Here is a 16893-nt window from a genome sequence, read left to right on the forward strand (position 1 = left end):
TTATACCGTGGCCCCGAGAAGATATTTGAATATTTCAGACACATTTAAATTGCATTAGCTAAATTATCAGACCAAGTGGTCTGCAAAGAAATTATGCTAGAAACTACTCTTTCTTGCAATTAATTTTTTATCAAGAGTAAGATTAATTCAAGATTAAGATTGTTAAAATTGAATTTCTGATGATCAATGCAGCTGAGGTTACACTACACACACATGACAGTAAAATAATAATTATAATTATAATTATTGTTAAAATAATACATAATTAATTAAAATATACTTGTGGTAATAATAACAATAATAATTATTATTTAATTTACATTAGGAACTACAATAATTAATTAATATGTAAATTAAAATATTAATTAATAATTAAAATATACCGACAACAACAACAACAATAATAATATAGTTATTATAACATTTACATTTGGAGCCACACAAAGATTATGGAATTATGGCTCTGTATGAGCGCTTATGATATCATAGAGGAGTTTTAGAACGTTGCGCGGGACTATATAAAGCGCGAGACTCGCCTGCTCACTTTGTGGCGAGTAAGGAGTATTGTTATCAACAGTGGTTACAGACAGTGTGTATTCAGTTGTTGATATAGTGTTTTATTTTGTCGAGTATGGGACAGCGACAATCTCCCAGAGAAAAAGCGAAGGGTGGCGAGTGTGTGCACGGGGTAAATCCCGGTACATCACTTACACTCACCGAACACAAGGCGGAGGTCCATCCTCGCTCCGACGAGATGCCTGTCTTTGTCGGTGAGGGAGGCGGCCAGGAGAGACAGGAGAAAGAGAGAGTGACGAGACGAAGAAGAAGAGGACGAAAAAGAGGTTTCGGAGGTTTGCCTCTTTCTTCTGTTGTATGTCTCGACCCAAATCCACCAGAGCTCAGGATGAGCAGGTGGAGCAGGGTAAAGTGCAGGACACTGAGGAGGCCCCATCCAGGAGGTGCACTGATGGTAAATGTCAAGCTCTGAACATCCAAAAGTCTCTTAATCATTTACACACAATATAAAAATCAAAATCACTCATTATAAAAATGCAGACCAATTACTTTAGTCCACAACATGTGATAAAAGTTTAAATATAGAAAGCAATATTTTAAAGAAGTTTAATATTTCAAGTAGTCAAATGTTTCTCTTAATGAAAAAAAGAATATGAGTATGCAATATTTTACTGATGCTGTTTAATTAAAACAAACATTTGGTTGATATTCCCCTCTTTAGATCAGACTTGTCTACAGGACGTCATCTGTTGTGTAGAGGACAGTGATCATCAGGAGCCTCCTGCCAGTGCTCCTGAAGTCCTTCCCGCTGCCGAGGACCAGCAAATGAAGGACCAGCCTCAAGATCAGGACAGTCCAGTCAGTCCGTCAGCAGACGAGACTGCACCACATCTGCTGAGACAGCTGGACTGTGATGAGATTGTGAGGGTTGAGGGTATTTACTATCATTATCCAAAATATAACTCACACATGCTATTCTTACAATGTATTATTTTAGTTGTATATGTATAAAAGAAAGTATATCAATGAATATACAAGTAGTAATTATATGAGAATTACAAATAATGTTAAAATAGGTGTAGAATAAGTATGGCTTACCTATAACTATAATTATATTTCAATAGACCACATTTGCTAGAAATACATCATCGGCAAGAAGATGGGGAAAGGAACATATGGCTCTGTATACGAAGCGACCCGCTGTGAGGACGGCCTTCAGGTGGCTGTGAAATTCACAGCAAAGATGGAGAACGAGCTGTACATCAGACTTGTAAGTGAGCTGTGCTCTCTATGTCATCTCCTGTCAGTCATTGTTTGCTGTTTATAACATTTTGGATTAATGTGAATGACAGTGTACTAATTAATATATCAAACAGATGTGGGCAAAATCCTCATTTGAGAAATTACTTCAATCTAACACACAAAAACTGTCTTTCTTCTAGCCTGACCATCCCAGACCAGTGCCTCTGGAGGTGGCCCTGACAGTCCTGGCCAATCAAGGCCCCGGCTGTCGCCACATTATAGAGTTACTGGACTGACAGGACCATCTCGAACAGTACATCATGGTACATCAGAGCGGCCCTCACCCTGCATGGACATGTACGATTTTTGGCTGCATTATGACGGGCTCTTCAGTGAGGGGATGGCCTGTCATTTCATGCAGCAGGTTATCAACGCTGCTGCCGTGTGCTGTTCCCAGGGGATCCTCCACCGCGATATCAAGATGCCGAACCTCCTGGTCAACATAGAGACCCTGGAGGTGAAGATGATTGATTTCGGCTGTGGGGACCTCCTGAAAAGCACATTGTACAAAACCTACAGTGGTATGTATTATTTTTCAAACATGTAGTTTGGTACTTGAACTCTAGTGACCAGTGACTCCATGTCTTAATTATTAAACAACATTCTCAGAAGAACAGCCAGTCATAATATTATTTTAACTGACTAGTATTTCATGCAGTCAGAGAAAACATGCAGTGGTAAAGAACACATTTAGACATGTGACAAACTCTTTCCTCCAGGGACAGCGAGCTACTGCCCTCCTGAATATTATGAGAGGGGCGAGTACCATGGGAAACAGGCAACGGTGTGGTCACTGGGAGTGCTTCTGTTCCGCATGATCACCAGCCTTTTCCCCAAGAGCAGCGATATCAGTCTGATGGACACTGATATCTGGTCCCAGCCAGGCTTCTCCGATGGTGAGATCTTTCACTTTTGTAATTAGAAAAAACAACTTCATAAAAGAAGTGGATAATGGATAATCCAGGAATCTTTTTTACAGTTTAGGAAGTGCAAAGTTAAAGGTAATAATCAGACATCTCTCTATTTTTCTGCACAGAATGCTGCCGTTTTATCCGAGGATGTCTGAAGAGCAACCCGGAGAAGAAGCTTCATTTGGAGGAGATGCTCTTCCATGACTGGTTTAAGGTACAGCATCAAAGAGAAGCTAAAATTATTTTAAAGATATAGTGTTTGTTTAGTTTTTGATGGTCTAGTTTGATTACTTTCAATACCTGCAGTAACTCATATAGGCCTAGTCAATCCTCATACACTGCATAGATAACAAGCTGTATTTTTATGAGAACCTTATGATATCGGTTTGTCTAATTTGTACAAGTTGTAATTGTATAATTGGTATTTGTGTTTCAGGTCCCCCTGTAAGTCATGGAGGACGGGGTCAGCCTTGCTTCTGGCGGGCTGACATGGGTGACCCCTCCAGCCGTAGCGTCTTGTGGGGCTGGCAGGCCATGGTAGCATCTGGCGCCTTGGCCTGAGGCAGTAGTTTTTAGCGTCTTGCGAAACTACTTACCTAGGGTTGTGTACTGTAAATAGTTCATTTAGTTTTAGTTAGTTAAGTACTTCACCATCCAATCATATTTCTAAAAATGGAGTCACTTAGAGCTTCCCAGATCTCCCTGTGAAGTCTGTCCCACAAGTTCCTGGCACAGCTGCCATAGAGGTTCCTGCCACTCACATGGAGACAGAGCTCAGTTTCTCAGCCACCTTGGGCCCAAAGATACTGTCAGGGCTGCTTCAGAAATCACTCTGAAGACCTCCATAAAGGTTCCTGACACTGCTGCTCCAGAACCTGCAGAGGTCAGAGAGAACTGAATCAAAGGCACCGCAGAGGTTACTCGACATGGTACCCTTTCATAGCTGCCCTGGTCCCTCAGCTTCTTGTCCAGGCCTGAAGGTTTCTGCTGCTGCAACTCCAGAACCTGCAATGGTTTCAGAGCTCTGTCTCATAACAGCCGAAGTTGGAAAGCTTCCCATCATGTGTGCCATGAAGGTTCCTCCCATGATGGTGTTGAGATTAATGCTAAGGCTGCCAAAAAACCTCCAGCCAATGCCGCCTCAGCGTTTCCTGTCATAACCTCAGCCAGTGCTAAAGCTGCTCCCGTTCCAGAACTCCTCTCTCAACCTCCCTGATCTCAAAGGTTCCTGCTAAAGATGCTCTGGCCCTAGAAATTTCTGTCTTGACTGCATCAGAAGATCCTCTTACAGCCCCAGTGTTTCCTGTCACTGGTGTGATTCCTCCATAAATATAGTACACCTTTGTGCCACATTAAAACACAATGTTTGTGAAAATAAACACAAAATGTGTTGTTTTATCAGGACATTAATTTACCAGTCAAGAGTGTGTTGAGTAATAACCTCAGGTAAGCAAAGCCAGGTAAGTACAGAAGGTCAGATATGTTGTATATAATTGCACTCAGCCATTTCTAAGCTTTTCTAATGCCTGATGGAAATACCAGTATTTCAAGAACTATAAGGTATAATGTACAGCATTGATTTGGTGTTTGTGGACTCAAAGTACATTTTGTATGTCTCTCTTAGTTCATGGAGCTCTCACCAAATCAGTTGATGAATTGAATCAGGTGTGTAGACCAGGACTGAAAACCACTAACTACAGTCATTACCTCAAAATAAAAGTCTGACAGGGTCATCAGGACAATGACAAAAACATCACGTCAAATGTGGCTTCTATAGGAAAAAAAAACCAAATATGTGAAATGGGACTTGACTCAAAACCTTACATTCCATATTTCACTTTACAAATACACGACATTACACATTAATGCACTTTTTTTTAATCTGAAAAAGAAGATGAACATAAAAGTGACGTTTTATTTATCAATGAAGGATGTGTCATGTTTAATATATGAGCGCATGTCTGATATAGGAGTAATTTAATACGCAGTGCACCAATATATGTCATAAGCATGATGTGTGATCTGTACGCTGACCATCAGCTAGAGGCACATTAATTCACATTGATTTAATATTATAAATAAAGTATGCAGCCTCCAATCTCGTGCACGATGAACTGAGTAAAATCACAGTCCATCTTTGATGGTTTACCATCAAAGGTCTCTGGTAAATTCTTGGTCATCATTATCCACTATAGTGCTGCGAACTGAAGACATCTGGGGAGAATCTGTATCTGCACAGAAGAGAAGTGAAGTCTTACAGAAGGACATTTACAGTTTCATATATTAGAATAAAATAAAATGGGATTTAATTCTCTCGGTATCAGTCACAAAAACACTAAGGAAAGCATGTACTTACTGTTTTCTGTGTTTATTGTCCTCATAGAGACAAGAGTGATGCTCTCTTTATCACAGTTGCTGGTCATGTTGCTGGATCAAAAAAAAGTTAACTTTCAACATATCTGTTATTTAAATGCAACACATAATATTATAATATATTTTAGTAAATGCATTTAATTTTTTAATGTATTTTTTATGTCCCATTATTACAGTAAGCTATATTGATATCATTAACTTGTACTTGCATGCTTTTTTAATTTTCACATTTCATTTTTTCTTATTATTATATTATATTTGATTATATTATATGCCTAAAACAGACAATGACGATAACCGCACATTCATATTCATGTGAATTTACTCATTTATTATTAGTCCTCACCTGTCAGACACCACAGAATCACAGTTTTTAATACCTATAAATAAAAAACCCACAAAGCAAAACAGATCAATTATATTGCACATTTATAGCCATGTGTGCTTTTAAAGGTGATCTTGAAAATGACAGAATTAGAGAGAAACCCACCCTCGTGCTGTTTGGTTCTACACCATCCCCTGAGGTTGATAGTGGTCACCAAGACCACCATGACAACAATTAAAATGAGTATAAGACTCATCACACCTGTAATTGCAGACAGGAAATATTTTAGCACCAGAAATAATGTGTATCATGAGATTATATCGTTATAAAACCTACCAAAGGCCAGCAAAGTGAGACCGCTCTCTGGTGCCTGTGAAGGTGTTGTCGTCACCTCTGACATGCTGATGTTTGAATTAGCGCTCTTTGTAAGCAGAGAAACACCCACTGCACATGGAGCAAACACGCAAAATAGTGTTTTCATCTAGTCTCAAATGATAAATGCTTGACTGTACTGCACAGCATGACCACCTTTTCAACATACAGCTCAAAATGATCTTCAAATGCCATTTTTTCATATATTTGAGATATACAAATATACAAACTCATCTCCATCTTGGATAGCCTGAGGGTGAGTTTATTTCAGCAAATTTTCATTTTTGGGTGAATTACAGTTGGGCAAAAAAGTATTTTAGTCAGCCACCAATTGTGCAAGTTCTCCCACTTAAAAAGATGAGAGAGGCCTGTAATTTTCATCATAGGTACACTTCAACTATGAGAGACAGAATGGGGGGAAAGAATCCAGGAAATCACATTGTCTGATTTTTAAAGAATTTATTTGCAAATTATGGTGGAAAATAAGTATTTGGTCAATAACAAAAGTTCATCTCAATACTTTGTTATTTACCCTTTGTTGGCAATGACAGAGGTCAAACGTTTTCTGTAAGTCTTCACAAGGGTTTCACACACTGTTGCTGGTATTTTGGCCCATTCCTCCATGCAGATCTCCTCTAGAGCAGTGATGTTTTGGGGCTGTCGCTGGGCAACGCAGACTTTCAACTCCCTCCAAAGATTTTCTATGGGGTTGAGATCTGGAGACTGGCTAGGCCACTCCAGGACCTTGAAATGCTTCTTACGAAGCCACTCCTTCGTTGCCCGGGTGGTGTGTTTGGGATCATTGTCATGCTGAAAGACCCAGCCACGTTTCATCTTCAATGCCCTTGCTGATGGAAGGAGGTTTTCACTCAAAATCTCACGATACATGGCCCCATTCATTCTTTCCTTTACACGGATCAGTCGTCCTGGTCCCTTTGCCGAAAAACAGCCCCAAAGGATGATGTTTCCACCCCCATGCTTCACAGTAGGTATGGTGTTCTTTGGATGCAACTCAGCATTCTTTCTCCTCCAAACACAACGAGTTGAGTTTTTACCAAAAAGTTCTATTTTGGTTTCATCTGACCATATGGGGAAGTCGTGGCCTAATGGTTAGAGAGTCGGACTCGTAATCCAAAGGTTGCGGGTTCGAGTCCCCGGCCGGCAGGGATTGTAGGTGGGGGGAGTGAATGTCCAGCGCTCTCTCCACCCTCAATACCACGACTGAGGTGCCCTTGAGCAAGGCACCGAACCCCCAATTGCTCCCCGGGCGCCGCAGCATGGCTGCCCACTGCTCCGGGTGTGTGTTCACGGTGTGTGTGTGTGCATTTGTTCACTGCTCACTGCTGTGTGTGTGCACTTGGATGGGTTAAACGCAGAGCACCAATTTCGAGTATGGGTCACCATACTTGACAATACGTCACGACTTTCACTTTTCTTTCATATGACATTCTCCCAATCCTCTTCTGGATCATCCAAATGCTCTCTAGCAAACTTCAGACGGGCCTGGACATGTACTGGCTTAAGCAGGGGGACACGTCTGGCACTGCAGGATTTGAGACCCTGGCGGCGTAGTGTGTTACTGATGGTAGCCTTTGTTACTTTGGTCCCAGCTCTCTGCAGGTCATTCACTAGGTCCCCCCGTGTGGTTCTGGGATTTTTGCTTACTGTCCTTGTGATCATTTTGACCCCCCGGGGTGAGATCTTGCGTGGAGCCCCAGATCAAGGGAGATTATCAGTGGTCTTGTATGTCTTCCATTTTCTAATAATTGCTCCCACAGTTGATTTCTTCACACCAAGCTGCTTGCCTATTGCAGATTCAGTCTTCCCAGCCTGGTGCAGGTCTACAATTTTGTTTCTGGTGTCCTTCGACAGCTCTTTGGTCTTGGCCATAGTGGAGTTTGGAGTGTGACTGTTTGAGGTTGTGGACAGGTGTCTTTTATACTGATAACGAGTTCAAACAGGTGCCATTAATACAGATAACGAGTCGAGGACAGAGGAGCCTCTTAAAGAAGAAGTTACAGGTCTGTGAGAGCCAGAAATCTTGCTTGTTTGTAGGTTACCAAATACTTATTTTACAGAGGAATTTACCAATTAATTCATTAAAAATCCTACAATGTGATTTCCTGGATTCTTTCCCCCCATTCTGTCTCTCATAGTTGAAGTGTACCTATGATGAAAATTACAGGCCTCTCTCATCTTTTTAAGTGGGAGAACTTGCACAATTGGTGGCTGACTCAGCATCTCAGTGTGGTATGGAAACAGCTCCAATCAGGACTGCAAAGCACTACAGAGAGTTGTGCGCTTAGCTGAGCGCATCTCAGGGTCTGCTCTCCCCTCTCTGCAGGACATCTACCTCAAACGCTGCAAAAGTAGAGCTGTCAAAATCATCAAGGACTCTAGTCACTCTGGTAACAATCTATTCACTTTGCTTCCATCTGGTAAGCGCTTCCGTAGCCTGATGGCAAAAACTGAGAGACTTAGGAGGAGCTTCTTCCCCCAGGCCATCAGGCTCCTAAACTCTAACTCTGTGTCATAACATTACATGACTCCATGTAAATATCACTAATATCAATAGCTATTCATAATTTTTCTCTACCTCATATTGCTGCTATTTAAATACCTTTTAACTTTTTGCACATTCCTGTTATATTACTATTTAAGTCAACAACATACTGACCTGCACATTTATATTTATATTTTTTTATCTTTTATTTTATTTTATTCTCTTATTTTTTTCTACTTTTCTTTTTCTTAATATTTGTATACTTTATAATTGCACTGTCCTTGGAGCGGACCTGACCTACATTTCACTGCTGGTTATACCCTGTATAATTGTGTATGTGACAAATACAAATCTTGAATCTTGAATCTTGACTAAATACTTTTTTGCCAGACTGTATTCTTTTATTAGCATTTAATAATTATTACCTGATGTGTTATGTGAAGAGAGGCCGGATCGATCAGTACTGCCTGAGCAAACAGAGGAACAGGTTACATTACTGTCATCCACTTCCACTGACAGTGATCCCCAAAACTCAGCTATGAACCAAGACATTCTTGAATGAATTATATCTTGTCCATTTACATTTTTAATGATACTTACTGTTCATATTTTAGCAAATAAGAGTTTTGGTGGGAAAAGCCAGAAGAAGGAGGGTAAACCTGTTATTTTGGCCGCTAGGGATGAGGTGGGATTTGGAGTTGTGTCAGTGTAGGATTTTGTTGTGGTTAACATGGAGTTGGTGGTGATGGACTGTCCTGTAATACACAATTTTATAACTTTAATAACATTTATTGTGTCACCCTCACATTTCAGAATTTTACTTAGTAAATAATTTTAATAGAATTTTACTTAGTAAATCGCCAATCGATCCTCAGAAGTGAATGGGTGCCGTCAGAATGAGAGTTCAAACAGCTGATAAAAACATCACAATAATTCACAAGACTCCAGTCCATCAATTAAGGTCTAGTGAAAAGTCGCATGTTTATAAGCAACAAATACATCATTAAGGTGTTTTAACTTTAAACCATCATTTCTGGCCAAAATGCCAGTCTGTAATCCATAATAATGCACCCTCCAATGAAAAAGTCTGTCCTGTTTTATCCTGTCACATATATCCACCGACATATTTGTTAAGAATGGTTTTCACTTGTAAATGGTGCTAGATTGGGCATATTTCTCTCCTGATTCAGATGAGACACCTTGTTCACTGGAGAAAGCAATATTATGAATAGAGGACTCGCTGCTAAATTTAATTACAAACACAGGTTTTCACTTCATGTGGATTACCTGGATTATTGTGATGTTTTTAACAGATGTTTGGACTCTCATTCTGACGGCACCCATTCACTGCAGATGATCCATTGGTGAGCAAGTGATGCAATGCTAAATTTCTAAAATCTGGTCTGATGAAGAAACAAAATCATCTTCATCTTGGATGGCATGAGGGTGAGTACATTTCAGCATATTTTTATTTTTGGGTGAACTACTCTTTTACCAGTGGGTAATAATTACTACCTGAAGTGGTATGCAAAGAGAAGCTGGATCCATCATTAGTGGCTGAGCAAACAGAGGTACAGGTTACATTATTGTATGTTTACTACACAGTACATTTACATCAACTGAAGTTATATTTGTGCCTTACCTGTGTGGCTAAAAGATACAGGAGCTGTGGTTGTGCTCACAGTTATGCCATTCACATATTGAGATGACAAAGTGTAAGGCACTGTTTTTTCAGTTTGGACTTCAAAAATATATAAAAAGACAGATACATTTACATTAAGTTGATTTTTCTTTACATATTAAATAAATAAACAAACACTATTTTATCATCTTAACATTGGTAAAATGACAGTTACCAGTTGTCCAAAATATGTTCAAATCATCTTTTATATGGGAAATTCTTGTTTAGATATAAGAATAATATAATAGAAATACTCGACCTGTTATTGAAACAGACATAGCAGTGGTGTTTGGAGATACCATAGTTGGTATACTGGAGTCATTTCCTGTGCAAATTGCATAGAGAACATACATTTCATGAAAAGATATACTGTATATATTAAATGGACACAAAAAAGTATTTGGGCACTAAAGGCAGACTTTTGGGGGCCACCATACGTTAACTTTTTTCCCCATTTGTATTTTTTTTACTATATACTGTATATAAAAAATTGTCTTCTGATTGACTTACCTGCTGAGATTATGGATGAAGATGCAAACAGGGGAATGAGAAGAAAAAAGAGCTGCTCCATGTCTCAATCCAAATGGGTTTTACTCTCATCCACCTACACAGGACAGGTCGTATTTATCCCAGATATCAGGAAATAATTACAGCACTTATGTATGTGTAAAAAATGAAAAACAACGTAGAGAAACTATGGAAATGTTCTTGAGCGAGTGAATTTGGTTGAAGCATTAACCAGTATGTCCAAATCTGTTTCCTGTTGTATATAATAGTAACACACGAGGGAGTGCACATAGTATTACAAAGCCCTGCTGAGAAGCGTGTGTTTGGGTGTGTGTCAGTGGGCGCCGAGCTCTGGTTGGAGGGAGAAGTGGCTGCGGCCCCCAGAGCTTCCTGTGGAAGAATAGCAGGAAACAGGTGGGATGGCCTCATGGAAAAAAGCCCTCATTGACTGAGCCTTTGAAACTTAGAAGTTCCTATTAAAAAAACCTCATGCAAACTGTGGTCTTTGCATTTCTACACATTAATGTTACATTAAAAATGGCATTTTCATTCATGATTTATTATTTAAGCAGCTGTTGAATAATCAGTTTACTGTTCTTGAAAGAGAAAAATAATTTTGCAAGCAAATTTTCAGTCCAACATCGAAAGGGGAAAGACATTATTAGTTCATGCATATTTTATTCAAGAGTAAAAAAAGTGATTTGTCCCATAGGGCATGCTTACAATATGTGTTTTCATTTAGGAAGTCAAATGCAAAAACTTAGTTCCAGAGAAAATTACAAGAAAAATAGTCACAAATCCATAAAATTCCTTCTTTGAAATAAATCACGTCTGGACCAAACAAGGATCAGAAAACAGTGGAAATGAAAGAACCGTAAGCTTAATTGTAAGAATAATAAGATCATCAAGAATCATAATGATAATATAGTTTTCCTCTTCAAAGTGAGACACTGAATTTTCCTTGTGTCCAATTAGTTTACATTTGAATAAACCATGCGATCATGCTTTGGCAGCCTGAATGTTGCTTTTCACTGAGTAATATGTTCATTCACACTACTGAACAACTTCTGTACACCAACTGAACAGAGATAACGAAACGGAAAGAAAGAAAGAATGAAAGATGACGAAAAAACACCTCGGAAAGAGCGTCAGTGCCTGTACAGCGAAACTATACAAAAATAAAATCAACCATAATGAAATGATATTGATGAAAAAGAAATTAAATAAAAGATTACAAAATCATATCTATTTATAGAGATATAAAAACAAACTAGACCTTTACAAATATCATTTGAAGGGAAATAATTCAAGTCTACTATATTGAAACACATCACAATTATAATTTCACATATCAATAAGGAACTTAATTGCATGCACTGATGCGTTCAGTACCATAGATGCTGTTAAAAATCATTGTCCTCGATCGTTGTTAATAATCATATTTAAATATATTTATATATATATATATATAATATTTATTTGACTTGCGAAATGTACTATGTGCATTCTCTCTCTCGAGATACAGGCAAGTGAGAAACAATCAGGAAGGTGGCGCCAAAGTTGAGCTCCAACTGCGGTTTTCCTCCGTCCGAACGGTTGCTTTGATCGAGAGTCTACGGCGGACAAGCATCACCGCTCTTCTCCTCTACTGCTTCATGGCATCTTACCAAAAAACAAATCAAGAAATAAAAAAAACCCAGGTAAGATTGCATCGTAAGTAATAAAATGTACAGGATTCATTGTTAAATGTCCTTTCTTACAAACAATTTTCATTTTTTGTCATTTCAAATTTGTATATTTAGTAATACTAGTAGCAAAACATCGTCAACAGTGAGATCATTTCATTACGAGATGGGATCATGAAGAAAAACTCGCAATCAAAAGAGGAAAAAAGTGTGCATGGATCCGGTACGGACTCGTCACCCGCACCGACGAACTGGATGGATCAGGCTTAAGAGAGAGTTCCTAAACCCCGCCCATTTGGCATGTGGGCGGAGCTGGAAAGGAACTGAGACCGCCCTCTCTCTCTGATAAAGACACTTTCAGCCCTTCACAGGCAAATCACCCCCCACCCCTCCTTCCCATTCGACACTCCCAAAAAAGGCAGAAACTTGCCGTCGGCAAGGTATCCGCTTTTGAAAATTGCAAGCGGCAAACTGACAGCGAGAAAACAGTCTGCCTCTTTTCAGTGAAACATTTAACGATAGTTTGGTTCTCTAATTGGACATTGGAGCAGGGAGGAATGTGTAGGTGATGTCATTAGGTGTTTGTTGGAAGCAGGAGGCCTTAAATCACGGGTTTGGCGTTGTCCTGCCATGCGTCATGGCGGTGGCATGGACTCAGGTGCAGGTGAGTGGGCAGCCGTTTCATCACTGGATGTTACTGTTGTCGTCGGTGCCGTTGGTCTCAGACATGTTCATCTTGCCCATGGAGTGGCCCACGTGGTTGACTCCATCCTTGCGGGGCGGCATGCGCTCGTTGATGCGGTCCAGACCTTTAGCCTCTGCGAAGCTGTTGATCTTGTGCTGTGGAGAGAAGCCACGGATGGCTGCGGAGAGACAGGAAAAGCCCACAATGAACAACTAGACTCGTGGTTCTCATCAGCTTCCTGTAACTACATTTGTAAATAACACCACAAGGCCTGCAATTTCTTTTTATTAGAATTTAAACTTATAACACATAATACCATATGTATACATATATAAACTTCAAAAGTTTGGGGTCAGTAAGATTTTTTTCTTAACAAATTTTTTTTTTAAATTTATTCTGCTTGTATTACAGTTTCCACAAAATTATTAAGCCACACAAGAGTTTTGAACATTGATCAGAAATGTAATAAGAAATGTTTCTTGAGTACCAAATCAGCATATTAGAATGATTTCTAAATGATCATGTAACGCTGAAGACTGGAGTAATGACTGCAGCAAATAAAGCTTTGCCATCACAGGAATGAAGGACATTTTAAAATATATTTCTTTAGAAAACCGCTATTTTAAATTGTAATAATATTTCTCAATATTACAGATTTTTATCATATTTCTGATCAAATAAATGCATTCTTGGTGAGCGTAAGAGACTTCTTTAAAAAATATTTACAGACCCAAACTTTTGAACAGTACTATATAGCTCGGTTATTCAAAACATAATCTACGGAGGACTCATAAAATAAAATGAAATAAAGGAATCAGTTGTCGATTTATTAAACAATAAAAATGTAAACTTATAAATGACTTATCAAAATGGAAAATCATTGAAAAATTCAGATTTAAAAAGTCAAATGTAACAATAAAATAACGCATTAATAAATTATTTGAAATTAACAAATAGACATAAATTAAAAGTACTATTCAGCATAGTGTTTAATCCAATTACTAATATTATTATAAACAATATTATAATATAATTATACATAGTAAATTTTACTATATAAAACATAGTGAATAATTTATTTATTAACATTTCAATAAAATAATACTTTAAGAACTCATAACTAAGCACAACTTTTAAAGTCATTGGTCAGTTGCACTTCCTAATCCATTTGCCAGCTGCTTTTTTAATATTAATTTTTATCCAATTGGAAAATGCCAATGAACCTCAAACTGAATTTTAGACACCACACCAGCCTTAGAGGTTCCTCTAAAATGAAAATCTTTAAGCCATTTCAGAGAAAACATAAATATAAAGATAACAAGTCAAAAGACTGGAAATTTGGAGATCACCCCACCCTACGTGCTATTTGAACTATTTTACTGATTTTTGTATTTAGAGGAAGTAGAAACCAGTGTCCAAACCCCTTGAGTCCATCCATGTGTGTATCACTGAGGTGAGCTGGTCTCAGAAAGCGAGAGGTTGTAGAAGAGGAACACACTCTGGTTGGCTGAGAGTTCCTGATTGGGATTAATCACATGCTATGCCCACACTAGAACCATGAGGGCCAGAGGAAAAGCAGCGCCCGACAGATCATATCCAAAAAACATGCCTCCAGTTTAGATGCTACCTCAAACCATCATGCAAGTAATAAAAGGCATGTTCCCTTAATGTCACCACTCCAAAAGGGCACGGCAAATATCTGATTAAATTACAATTGCTAAAAATACCCACTGAAAACTATTTTTCGGTACAAATAGCATCTTGTGATGCCTTAGTTACATAATGGCTGTGTCTACAACTTAAAAACATTGCACTAGCAGGCAATACATCAAAGTAGGAAGGGATCAAGGCAAATCTGAATATGAGTGTACTAAAATGCCTTCATCTGGTTGCTTTCTGAAGCCAGCATACAATAGATGTTTCCCTCAATGCCTTCCTGCATGTAATTTGAGGATTGGCTGTAAATTTGTATATATCGTTGCAATTACAAACATAAAATTATTCATGTAAATATACACTACCATCCAAATGTTTGGAGTCTGTAAGATGTTTTCATGTTTTAGAAAGAATTATGCTCATTCCAATATGCTGATTTGGTGCCTAGGAAAAATTTCTTATGATTATCAGTGTTGAAAACAGTTGTGCTGCCTAATATTTTTGTGGAAACTGTGAAATTTGTTTTTCCAGGATTCGTTAATAGAAATATTTTGTATCATTATAAATGTTTTTATTGGCAATTTAATGAATTGTTGCTGAATAAAAGTATTAATTAAAAAAAATATTACTGACCCCCAACCTTCTGAACAGTAGTGTAAAATTTCACATTTACATTTATATACATTCAAGTAAAAATCAGAAATGTTGAGCCCAGCATCGACTGTATGGTTGGTTATCTCTAAAGCTCACTTGAATTTGGTAATTTGATGTGATGTTTTGGTGCCTAAATCCACTTGTGCTGTCTGTTTAGTCATTGACTGACCGGATAATAAGGCAGGTGCCTTGTGTTTCGGACACAGCCACAGTGTTAACTAATAAGCAATCCAGACTATGACAGATTACTTGAAAATGATTTGACACCAAACTGTTCCCAGATATGTGCAGTGCCCCTTCGTAGTGATCAGTGGCTTTCTGGTTTTGTTGCTGTTCTCTATTGTAGTTTGTTAGTTGGTTAGAGCAGTCAACTTCAGAATGTGGTGACCCTGGCGGAAAATCCAGCATATGACGATAGATGTGTTTTAAAATGTATTCCCAACTGGTAGGTCCCATGTTGAACAAGAAACAAACCAGATCCCAAACCATCTACCATCGTATGTTGGATTATGCCCAGATACATGTCCTGGAATTACCTTCTCCATCTTCTTCCGTATCGATGGCTTCAATGGCTTCGATGGTTGCTGGAGGGAGAGGAGGGTAGTGTGTTACACCTGAACAAGCCATGCAACAGCAGTAACGCACAGGCAGCAGTTGTGCACAAGCAACGGCGGGTACCGGGACGCATGCACGCCAACCAGACTATGGACCACAGACTCAGACAATCCCCTCAACCATTCGCACTTTGCAAGAGACTTTTCCTGCTTTCCACGCTTCCTGTGCTCTAGACACCCTACGGGCCTCTCAGGAACTCATTCTCACCCCCAGTTTACCATTGACGGGTAAACCGACCCACTAATGTGTCCATGCTTTGGGGGAACCAAAATAGCAGCACCCCAAAGCTTGGAGTTGTCAGAGGATACAGAAAGAGACAGATGGAGAGACAGGCGGAAGGGACAGGGACAGACGTAACAGAGACAGAAGAGGAGGAAATAAAAAGAAGCAAGAGAGAGAGGGGGAGAAGGAGACAGAGGGAGACAAGAACCAAGAGAGGAACATGGCCAGTACTGGATCGTGTGCTCACCACTCTGTAGAGTCTGCTTGCCTCCAGAAAGCACCCCACTGGGGAGCATCCCAGTAGGGGTCAGACCCTTCAGGGTCAACACATTCTCACTCTCCTCTCTGCAAACACAGCATAGGGCCATCAAAAATAATAAAATACACATTACTGATGTTACACTACCATTCAAAAATTTGCAGTCGGTACATTTTTTGGATGTTTTTTGAAAACGAAGGCTGCATTTATTTGATCAAAAATACAGTAAAATTGTAATATTGTGAAATATTATTGAAATTTAAAATAACTTTTCTATTTAAACAGTTTTTAAATGTAATTTACTGTTGCAATGCAAAGCTGAATTTTCAGCACCATTTCTCTTGTTCTTAGGCTTGAACATAAAACATGATATAAATTGTGATTTTTTTATTCCTTAACATAAATAATAAATATACGTGCTAACATTTGGCTTTAGTACATTGGCAATTTAAAGGTATAGTTCACCCAAAAATTACAATTTGGTCATTAATTACTCACCCTCATGTTGTTTCAATCCCGTAAGAGCTTTGTTTATCTTCGGAAAACAAATTATTAATATTTTTGATGAAATCCGAGAGCTTTCTGATCCTGCATAGGCAGCAACGGATCTGACATGTTCAAGGCTCA

General features: G+C 38.8%; 3 protein-coding genes across 7 annotated transcripts in view; 1 reads left to right on the forward strand and 2 right to left on the reverse strand.

The window, feature by feature from the left end:
- Positions 1–547: 547 nt before the first annotated feature.
- LOC306862163 (serine/threonine-protein kinase pim-3-like) lies at positions 548–4100 on the forward strand. The gene is made up of 7 exons (XM_079404832.1): positions 548–970; positions 1274–1437; positions 1641–1786; positions 1959–2339; positions 2538–2714; positions 2855–2943; positions 3166–4100. Exons 4-7 carry the CDS (start codon positions 2108–2110, stop codon positions 3175–3177), a joined length of 510 nt encoding a protein of 169 aa, XP_079260958.1. The 5' UTR covers positions 548–970; positions 1274–1437; positions 1641–1786; positions 1959–2107; the 3' UTR covers positions 3178–4100.
- Positions 4101–4524: 424 nt separating this feature from the next.
- LOC306862465 (uncharacterized protein) lies at positions 4525–10823 on the reverse strand. Of its 5 annotated transcripts, none has more exons than XM_079405277.1 (11): positions 10494–10823; positions 10243–10308; positions 9945–10043; positions 9818–9859; positions 8962–9057; positions 8728–8769; positions 5764–5871; positions 5593–5688; positions 5449–5482; positions 5086–5156; positions 4540–4960 (listed from the first exon to the last, which is right to left on the reverse strand). In XM_079405277.1, the coding sequence occupies exons 1-11, from the start codon at positions 10552–10554 to the stop codon at positions 4881–4883; spliced, it is 795 nt and encodes a 264-aa protein (XP_079261403.1). In that variant the 5' UTR covers positions 10555–10823; the 3' UTR covers positions 4540–4880. The 5 variants fall into 5 exon arrangements, with proteins under 5 accessions (XP_079261404.1, XP_079261403.1, XP_079261401.1 ...); XM_079405275.1 differs by having other exon boundaries at positions 4587–4960; positions 8728–8838; positions 10494–10789; XM_079405278.1 differs by lacking the exon at positions 9818–9859 and having other exon boundaries at positions 4525–4960; positions 10494–10789.
- Positions 10824–11165: 342 nt separating this feature from the next.
- The window catches only part of LOC306862456 (protein phosphatase 3 catalytic subunit alpha-like), a gene marked incomplete at its 5' end in the record, with an annotated part of 57419 nt that continues 51691 nt past the window's right edge, over positions 11166–16893 (reverse strand). The window contains 3 exons of the mRNA XM_079405264.1: positions 11166–13038; positions 15707–15754; positions 16255–16352. Coding sequence (XP_079261390.1) covers positions 12860–13038; positions 15707–15754; positions 16255–16352 — 325 coding nt within the window. The 3' untranslated portion in view covers positions 11166–12859. The remainder of the gene's footprint in view (positions 13039–15706; positions 15755–16254; positions 16353–16893) is intronic.

Source organism: Barbus barbus (assembly GCF_936440315.1).
Source record: "Barbus barbus genome assembly, chromosome: 43".
In the NCBI taxonomy this organism is placed as follows: Eukaryota; Metazoa; Chordata; class Actinopteri; order Cypriniformes; family Cyprinidae; genus Barbus; species Barbus barbus.

Coding starts and splice junctions, on each gene's coding strand:
- LOC306862465 (XM_079405275.1), bottom strand. CDS start 10,554: ATGGAGCAGCTCTTTTTTCTTCTCATTCCCCTGTTTGCATCTTCATCC. Junction 10,309..10,493: donor TTCATCCATAATCTCAGCAG/GTAAGTCAATCA, acceptor CAATTTGCACAG/GAAATGACTCCAGTATACCA. Junction 5,872..8,727: donor CTCTTCACATAACACATCAG/GTAATAATTATT, acceptor CTCCATGTGCAG/TGGGTGTTTCTCTGCTTACA.
- LOC306862163 (XM_079404832.1), top strand. CDS start 2,108: ATGGACATGTACGATTTTTGGCTGCATTATGACGGGCTCTTCAGTGAG. Junction 2,340..2,537: donor ATTGTACAAAACCTACAGTG/GTATGTATTATT, acceptor TCTTTCCTCCAG/GGACAGCGAGCTACTGCCCT. Junction 2,715..2,854: donor CCAGCCAGGCTTCTCCGATG/GTGAGATCTTTC, acceptor TTTTCTGCACAG/AATGCTGCCGTTTTATCCGA.